The sequence below is a fragment of the Acomys russatus genome, chromosome 13 (genome assembly GCF_903995435.1).
Source record: "Acomys russatus chromosome 13, mAcoRus1.1, whole genome shotgun sequence".
NCBI classification, from domain to species: Eukaryota; Metazoa; Chordata; class Mammalia; order Rodentia; family Muridae; genus Acomys; species Acomys russatus.
Genome location: NC_067149.1, coordinates 25,067,489 through 25,077,580, shown reverse-complemented (window position 1 = coordinate 25,077,580; position 10,092 = coordinate 25,067,489). Strand labels below are relative to the sequence as shown.

Below are 10,092 nucleotides of genomic sequence, written 5' to 3'. Positions count from 1 at the left end.
TTCTTAATGTAAACAGCCTTCTGTGCTTGGAGCAGCATCCTAAATATGTCTGTGACTCCAAGGTAATGGTCTCAATGGGCATCAGCAATTTGGAGCGGACACAAAGTGATCCTGGTCTTGAGCAAAGGTGAAATCACTACGGAATTCACAATATGCGGTCTGAGTAGCAGTTTGTGAATTCTCAGCTCCAACATATTTTAGGAGACTAATCGGTTCTCACTCAGTTCCCCATCCCCATGTTAAAGCACCCCAGAGGGATGCTCCCCAGACTTCAGATGCAGTTTGGAAATTAGTAGTTATTGTTGTAGGTTCCGCGTATAATCTAAATAAGTGTGCGGTGATGTCCCGCAGTGGGTATCTGTGCGTTGATCTGCTTGGTGCACAGTCGTGGATCTCAGCTGACCTTGTCATCCATATTGAATTTAACACTCCCAGTGAAGGCATTTCAGGCAGCACACCTCAAATGCATGCTATCTATTTTGATTTTCATTCTTCCTCCTAATAGTTTAATACAGCTGAGTAACCCCAGAAGCCTTGGTAGAAATCAGCCTTTGGTGCTGCTCCCCACTGCCAGTTAATGGAAGGTCCATGTGTAGCTTGAAATTGACGTTCATAAACACCTCACACCATTCCTACCACAGATCCTAATTCCAGGAGCTACTCCACAAACCAAGCAGCTAATTCTTTCTCCAGTGACAATCCCCACAGAGAGCCGTGACAGATGTAGGGATTTGTTAGGAACTGACAACATCTGTTTCCTTTCATAGTTAGAGCTTAATTGACTTGAGACATGGTTTAATATGGTGAGGTAACATTGAGAAGTACCTTCTGGTTTCTGTATTTTACAGAGCATAGCAAGTAAGATGCACATCAAGCCATTTTCTTAGAGGCAGTGGTGACTATCAACAGATAAGAAATGACATTTCGGGGCTGGAGTGATATCTTACCTTTTAAGAGCTTCTCTTGCCCTTACTAAGAACTGGGGTTCAGTTCTCAGCACCCATGTACTGGCTCACAACCATCTGTAACTTCAGTTCCGCATGTAACACCAGAACACATGGTGCACATATATACATGTAAGCAAAACTTTCATGCACATAAAATGAATAAAATATAATTTAGATAAAGAGACATGATATTTATCTTGTAAAAACACCAGTGAGAGTTGTACCCCAATTGTCCTTTTAGTGACCCTTCCAGAGTGAGGGTGATAAGCTTTTCTTTATAAAGAGAATTTCAGACCAATTTCTCTTATGAACATCAATGCAAAAATAGTAAATAAAATACTTGCAAAACAAATACAAGAACACATCAAAGATATCATTCATCATGACCAAGTAGGCTTCATTCCAGACATGCAAGGATGGTTTAATATACGGAAATCTGTCGATGTAATCCACCATATAAACAAACAGAAAATTAAAAAACCACATGATCATCTCTTTAGATGCAGAGAAAGCATTTGATAAAATCCAACACCCATTCATGTTTAAAGTTTTAGAGAGATCAGGGATACAAGGCACTTTCCTCAACATAATAAAGGCTATATACAGCAAGCCAAAATCAAAGTAAATGGTGAGATACTCAAGGAAATTCCTCTAAAATTGGGAACAAGGCAAGGCTGCCTACTCTCTCCATATCTCTTCAATATAGTACTCGAAGTTCTAGCCAGAGCAATAAGACAACAAAAGGAGACCAAGGGTATCCAAATAGGAAAGGAGGAAGTCAAATTATTCCTATGTGCAGATGATATGATAGTGTACATAAGTGACCCTCAAAATTCCACCAGAGAACTCCTACAGCAAATAAACACCTTCAGCAAATTAGCTGGATACAAAATTAACTCAAAAAAGTCTGTAGCCTTCCTATACACAAATGACAAGCTTGCAGAGGAAGAAATTAGGAAAACCACACCCTTCACATTAGCCACAGCAATATAAAATATCTAGAAGTTACTCTAATTAAGCAAGTGAAGGACTTGTTTGAAAAAAATTTCAAAACTCTGAAGAAAGAGATTGAAGATGACCTGAGAAGATGGAATGATCTTCCTTGCTCATGGATCGGGAGAATTAACATAGTAAAAATGGCCATCCTACCAAAAGCAATCTACAGATTCAATGCAATCCCTATCAAAATACCTACACAATTTTAAAGACATTGAAAGTTCAATTCTGAACTTCATATGGAAAAACAAAAAACCCAGAATAGCTAAAACAACCTTGTACAATAAAAGGTGCTCCGGAGGAATCTCCATACCTGATCTCAAACTGTACTATAAAGCAATAGTAATTAAAACAGCATGGTACTGGCACAGCAACAGGCTGGTTGATCAGTGGAATTGAATTGAAGACCCAGATATGAATCCATACACATATGGTCACTTGATTTTTGACAAAAAAGCCAAATCCATTCAATGGAAAAAGGATAGCATCTTCAACAAATGGTGCTGGTCTAACTGGAGGTCTATGTGTAAAAAAATGAAACTGGACCCATATTTGTCACCTTGCACAAAACTCAAATCCAAGTGGATTAAAGACCTCAACATAAAACCAGAGACACTAAGTCACTTAGAAGAAAAAGTGGGGAAGAGCCTGGAACATATTGGCACAGGAGACAACTTCCTGAACAGAACACCAACGGCCCAGGCCTTAATGTCAACCATTAATAAATGGGACCTCATGAGGCTGAGAAGCTTCTGTAAGGCAGGAGACACCGTCAAGAGAACAAAGCGACAGCCTACAGACTGGGAAAAGATCTTCACCAACCCTACATCTGACAAAGGTTTAATATCCAAAATATATAAAGAACTCAAGAAATTAAATGCCAACAAACCAAATAACCCAATTGAGAAATGGGGCTTGGAACTAAACAGAGAATTCTCAACAGAGGAATATCAAATGGCTGAGAAACACTTAAAGAAATGCTCAACCTCCTTAGTCATCAGGAAAATGCAAATAAAAACAACTCTGAGATTCCATCTTACACCCATCAGAATGGCTAAGATCAAAAACTCAAGCGACACCACATGCTGGCGAGGATGTCGGGGGAGAGGAACACTCCTTCATTGCTGGTGGGAATGCAAACTAGTACAGCCACTTTGGAAATCTATCTGGTGCTATCTCAGAAAAATGGGAATAGGGCTTCCTCAAGACCCAGCTATTCTAGCCCTTGGAATATACCCAGAAGATGCTCCATCACACAACAAGAAAATTTGCTCAACCATGTTCATAGCAGCCTTATTCATAATAGCCAGAACATGGAAACAGCCTAAGTGTCCATCAGTAGAAGAATGGATAAAGAAACTGTGGTACATATACACTATGGAATATTACTCAGCTATTAAAAACAAGGAACTTCCGAAATTTGTGGATAAATGGATTGAGCTAGAAATGATCATAATGAGTGAGTTAACCCAGAAGCAGAAAGACTCAAATGGTATATACTCACTTATATCTGCATACTAGCCCAAGGGGCATGTCCCACGAAAGCCTTCACTTACCAGGAAACTGGGACAGAGGGAAGGACATCCTATTTGGACTCTAGATGAGAGAAGCATGGGAGAATAGCAAAGTAGAAGGATCCAGAGGGTCCTAGAAACCTACAAGTAGAACATTATGATAGGCAGATTTGGGCCCAGGGGTCCCACTCAAACTAAGGCGCCAGCCAAGGACAATACAGGCGGTAAACTTTAAACCCCTACCTAGATCTAGCCAACGGCCAGAACATTCTCCACAGATGAGTGGAAAGTGGGATATGACTTTCTCATGTACTCTGGTGCCTCACATTTGACCATGTCCCCTGGAGGGGGAGACCTAGTGGCACTCAGAGGAAGGACAGCAGGTTACCAAGAAGAGACTTGATATCCTATGAGCATATACAGGGGGAGGTAATCCCCCTCAGGAACAGTCATAGGGGAGGGGAGTAATGGGAAAATGGGAGGGAGGGAAGAATGGGAGGATACAAGGGATGGGATAACCATTGAGATGTAAGAATAAATTAATAAAAATTTATATTAATAAAAATTAATAAAAAAATATATATTAATTTATTCATATTACATCTCAATAGTTATCCCCTCCCTTGTATCTTCCCATTCCTCCCTCTCTTCCATTTTTCCCTAACTCCCCTCCCCAATGACTGTGACTGACGGGGACCTCCTTCCCCTGTATATGCTCATAGGGTATCAAGTCTGATAGGCTTTTCTTAAACTGTGAATATTAGCTAATTTTCTTCCTAAATGTCACTGCAGAAACAACGAAAGCATTCAGGCTGTAGGAAAGCTGCTGCGTACAGAGTTTTGTTGACAATGAATATATACAATATAACCCCCATATCTGTGGAGAAGCATTCATTTAACATCTGAAAATGTGTGTGCTTCCTTTTGTGAGTGGCGGCGAAGCAGGATGGACCGCCATGAAGGCATCGGGCACGCTTTGGGAGTACAAGGTGGTGGGGAGCTGCTTGCCCACTCCGAAGTGCCATAGGCCACCGCTGTACCGAATGCGCATCTTTGCGCCCAACCATGTGGTGGCCAAGTCCCACTTCTGGTACTTCATGTCGCAGCTGAAGAAGATGAAAAAGTCGTACGGGGAGATAGTATACTGCGGGCAGGTCTTTGAGACGTCACTGCTTCGTGTAAAGAACTTCGGCATCTGGCTGCGCTACGACTCATGCAGTGGCACACACATGTACCGAGAGTACTGGGACCTGACCACCGCTGGTGCCGTCACCCAGTGCTACCGCGACATGGGTGCCCGGTACCGTGCCCGTGCGCACTCCTTCCAGATCATGAAGGTGGAAGAGACTGCAGCTGGCAAGTGCCGCTGGCCAGCTGTCAAGCAGTTCCATGACTCCAAGATCAAGTTCCCACTGCCCCACCGCGTGTTGCAATGCCAGCACAAGGCACACTTCACAACCAAGAGGCCCAACACCTTCTTCTAGACCCAGAGACCACTGAATAAAACTCTAGGGCGGAAAAAAAAAAAAAAAAAAAAAGAAAGAAAGAAAGAAAAGAAAATATGCATGATGCATGCACATTTATGCTCATGTATGTGGGTGCATGTGTGTATACATGTTGTGGTTGTCAGAAGACAATTTGGGGTGCCATCCTAATGAATGCTATCTATTCCTTTGAGACAAGGTCTCTCACTGACCTATAAAGCTCATTAATTGGACTATACCTGTACTAGCTAATCAGGGAATTTTAAGGATCCTCCTGCCTCAGCCTCCTTAGTGCTGGGCTTATAACTGTGTGCTATCACATCTGGTTACAAACAAACAAACAAACAAACAAACATGAGTTCTGAGCTATGTCTGCTTCTAACATCCTGAGTGGATGCCCAAAACTATGCATAAAAACAAATTTTATATGCATATTATGTTTTTTTTGTTAGACATATACACCTAGGGATACGTTTTGACTTCTTTACATAAAGGAAGTTCTTTATGACACCTGTTTGACATATATGGTTGGCTAGCATTGCTGCTCTTATCTTTGGGAATGTCCTAAGCATGAGAACTATGGTACCATAAGTCTTAAAACCAAGGTGGACTCTTCAATGACTATCAGACACATAGCATATACAACCTAGATTTACTGGACAAAAGGGTATTGCACACAGTAGGTGGTATAGAGTGGGAGGGTGATTCACACAGTAGGTGATATGGAGTGGGAGGACACAGGATGTGATGTGTCAGAATGATATTATCACTTAAGACTTATAGACTGTTTATTTCAGGAAATTTTCATTGATTATGTCTTTTGCTGCTGTTGATTCAGGATAATTGACACCATGAAAAGTGAAGCCATAGCTAAGGGTAGGATTGTACTATTACTCCAGACAGCAGAATGGGTAACTTATGGCAAATATATTAGCTGAATTAAAAATATGGTATTTTAAAAATCATATGGAATTATATTAATAACAAAAACAGAAAATGTATTTTTCCTGGTATATTCCGCATAGTTTTACTTGCTCAGTGATAGAACTTTAAAAGAAAGGAAAAATTGGGGCAAAGTGTCACTTCAGTCATTCATATGGGCATGACATAATATACAGGCCTATGCCAGAGATTATGTCCAACTGTCATAAAATAAGAATTTTATAGAGGAAAAGACTGAAGTCCAGAGAGTATAAGTAAGTTTCCCAAAGTCTCCAGTCAATAGCAACACCAGATTTTGAAACCAAGTTCATTCCAATTTTGTAGTCTCCAACTGCACTCAAACTATGGCGTTCAACTCTCCATAAATCCATGACCTTTCAAATGGGTAACCTGTGTCCAGGTTAGGGTCTCTGAAGAACCTTCTGAGACATGGCCATGTGAACCTGGGATGTTTGGAGGCCCATCTCTGTGCATATTAATATCCACAAGAACGCTACTCTCATCAGTTTCAGTTACTATTATGGTCTTGGTTATGATTTATGACTCTCCAGGTATTAAATACCTAATAAATATGTGCATAAATGAACAAACAGATAAACAAATCATCCAAACAGATAAGATTCTACAAACTTTTTTCATTAGGGAGAAAATGGGTCATCACATTTGGATAAAGTGTGCAAATGTCAACAGGAACAGGAAGAAGCAACAAGCAATGTCCCCAGTGTAGAGCCATTGCCAGGCTGTCTGTATTGCTTGGGTGATTTTTCCATCAATCTTTGTGTACTTGGCTCCTTTTTTTGCCTTTAGATATTATCTTCAATGTTATCTCATCAGAGATGCCATCTTTGTCCTCATCTAGAGGAGTTGATCTCAATCTGCCCACTGTCCTTGATACTGATTTTGGTGGACCTTATATAATCAAGCACAACGTGTGTGTGTGTGTGTGTGTGTGTGTGTGTGTGTGTGTGTGTGTATGTGTGTGTGTGTGTGCTTCTGTGTGCTTCATTCCTATTCATGGATTGTTTCCCACATTTATAACACCAGCTAGCATTCTGCTTATTTTTGCTACTGTATTCTCTATATCCAGGTATTCAGTGAACAATTATTTCATGAATGAATGGATGAGTGAAAGCTAAGAAAAACTGGCCTGTGACAGGATTTCAGAGGCTAGCAGGTATAGAATGAATGGGCTGACATTGAAGAACCTGAGAATAGCTGGTAGAATAGCACAGAGTTGAGACTGTGGAACCTATACCTGTCCATCCTGCCCGATCACTCGCCCCTGCCCCTCGACTTAGCCAGGTCTCTACCATCCTTCTCTGCATCATGCCTGCTCGGACTGCATGCTGCTTGGTGTTAGTCTGTGCTAATTGTTCTTTAGTCCGTGAACACAGAGGCATGAGATAAAAAAATCCTGCTCTTGTCTTCCCTCAGTTCAGATAAGATAGACAATGTGTCTTTGCTTGGGTGGAGACAGAATTCTGTCTTAGGAGATTCAGTGCATGATCTGGACTTCTTGTGCCCACAAACGTCAGGAAGTGCTGCGTGCCAGGATCCCTCCATCCAAGATCATCATCTTGTCTCTAGCTCTTGTTACAATGCTGGGTACACTTGTTCTGCCTTGGCTTACCCACCACCACCATCCTTACATTATAGAGGAAGAAACAGGGGTCTCAGAAGGAGAAGAATCTGACCCACTATCATCGAGCTGGGAAATGACAGGAATCATACTTCTTTACCTTAACATGTGGTGGAAAGTTGCACAGATATCTGAAGGCCGTCTTTGTGTATTAGCACCAGTTGCAACAAAGTCTGAGAAGGGTCTCCCGCTGGCTTTAGTCTGTGTTAAAAAACAAAAAACAAAAAACAACTGTATGGTGTTCTGTGGTATTCATTCATTCATCCATTCATTCATTAGTTTGTTTGACTAATTTTTTTTACTACATTTAAAATCCTTAACAGCAGAGCACCACTTGCTTCTTATCTGGACATCATGGGGCCATGATTCTGAAAAATGGACGGTTTAAATGACTTAAACTCCAACTGTGAGTAGTTATAGGGGCGTTTGAAAACTTCCTCCAGGTACACTCATCTCCAGATCAACCGCATTTCAGGGGCTCCCTTCTGCCGGAACGGAGCCTGCTTGCATCATTTCTGCATTTTGGTTCTTCACTCAGAAGGATGGATAGCTCCATCTTCCACTTCCACTGCTGCTCTGCTTTCCTCACCACAGGAGTCAATAAAAGAGTCTGACCAAAGTGAATCAGACACAGGCAGGTCAGGCTGTCTCACATCCATGCAGGAAATGCCACTGTCGATCATGGTTTGGACTTTTCCCTAGAGCGGCTGCAGCAGTTCAGGGGGAAGTCAGTCAATTTTTAAAAGGGGCACAGTGTCTTCTTCAAGTAAGGAAGCACATCTGTCTAAGCCCAGACAGACTCTGTAGTAATGTTTCTGGACCCTTACAGTTAGAACAAGTAGAAAGATGTCAATAGCATATCACTCACACAAAATGAATTGGTAATAATAAAACAACAAAAAAACCAAAAAGTCCCACCAAGTTATCCTTCCTTACATTAAAAATGAAAGTCTGTATCACTGATATATGAGTTATATTATTTGTCCATGTGTCCACATTCCTGCCAAAAACAACCCAAGGTAGGATGGATTTACCTTAGCTCACAGTTTTAGAGGACTTTAACGGATGGCAGGGAAGGTATAGCGGTAGCAACAGCTCAGCCTGCGTTGATAGGAGAATAGAGGGGTTGATCACACAGTGGTAGTAGACAGGAAGCAATATTTCTTTAAATTTTTTTTTTTTGAGACAGGGTTTCTCTGTGTAGCCTTGGCCATCCTGGACTCACTTTGTAGACCAGGCTGGCCTCGAACTCACAGCGATCCGCCTGCCTCTGCCTCCCAAGTGCTGGGATTAAGCTGTGATCCAACTTGATCAGCCGGGCTCCTTCCTAAAGGCTCCATAAGTGCACCCTCCCCCAAAGATAGTGATGCCTGCTGGGGACTGTGTATTCAATGCAGGAGCCTTTGGGTGACTTTCCATGTAATACATGGATAGCTTCATTGTAGTTTCCCTTCTAGAAAATTATTCTTTGCATAAAGAGGCAAAATTGTCTTCTAATTCTTCTTTTAGGCTATTTTAAAATTCACTCTAGAGAGATTACATGGCTAGAAAACACAGCAGTGTGCACAGAGTGTGAGGAGCAGGTCTCTGGTGGGGTAGGACCTTATGGTTACTAAGTATAGTAAGCTTAGAGCTTAGCCTAGGCAACAGGCATCACCTTACTTTTGTTCAACAGTTCTGGATACTTGCTTGTCACACTTTTCAGTTTGGGGTAGATTTTCATGCTTTTCTAGCTTCTGTCTTTGTGCAGATATTTTTCCCCCTTTGGTGTAAGATGAGTGATTCATCCAGCCTTCACTACATCCATGCCTGCTCTTAGCAGACTGAAAGGCAGTTAGAGGGAATGGGTGAATCTCTCATGGATCCTTCTTTTCCCAATCCTCACCCCCAAACACAGACTAACACCTTACAGAGACTGTGTGAGCCAGGAAGGGTCTCAGACTTGGATACTTTTTTGTTTGCTTGTTTGTTTGTTGATATTGTCCCACACATTAGCTAGCTATGTGACCCAAGGCCAGTTATTTAATCTATTGGAGTCCATCTTGATACTCATTGATAATATTCACGAATAAAAGCAGGCTAAGCTTAGTAATTCATATGTAGGCTAATTTTAACTATGGGGTTGTGAGGATTAGCGGATGGTGACTGCATAACACTTCTTAGTGCTACACGTAGTAGACTTTCCACAAATCACAGAGCAGACCTCCATTTCAGGACACACAACTGCACTGTTTCAGAGATGAATGCAGAAATATGCTTTTGAGAAAAACTGAAGATCAGACAGATTAGTTCATCGCTGCTGATCTTGGTTTTTTATTTCTTTGTGATAATTCTTAAACTTTTAGAGCGTCTAGGATTCTAGAATCCTATGAGCCTACTAAGTATGTATTAAAATAATGGGCAGCAGCACCCATGATATGTATAGATAGCTATATCACTGTGATTTGATGACAATGCCTGCAGATCTCACTTATTTTCCAAGACCGCACCCAAGCAGGTTATAAAATGGGGACACACAGATTCTCCTCTTATCTCCTCCTCGTGGTTCACTTCTCCTCTGTAGACAGGAG

General features: G+C 41.4%; 1 protein-coding gene across 1 annotated transcript; it reads left to right on the top strand.

Annotated features, from left to right (window-relative positions):
• The first annotated feature begins 4,413 nt into the window (after nt 1-4,413).
• Nucleotides 4,414-4,941, top strand: LOC127196839 (60S ribosomal protein L18a-like). The gene has a single exon (XM_051154591.1). It carries the CDS (start codon nt 4,414-4,416, stop codon nt 4,939-4,941), a length of 528 nt encoding a protein of 175 aa, XP_051010548.1.
• Nucleotides 4,942-10,092: the final 5,151 nt, after the last annotated feature.

Excerpts from the sequence above, each read along its gene's own strand:
- LOC127196839 (XM_051154591.1), top strand. The coding sequence starts at position 4,414 with ATGAAGGCATCGGGCACGCTTTGGGAGTACAAGGTGGTGGGGAGCTGC.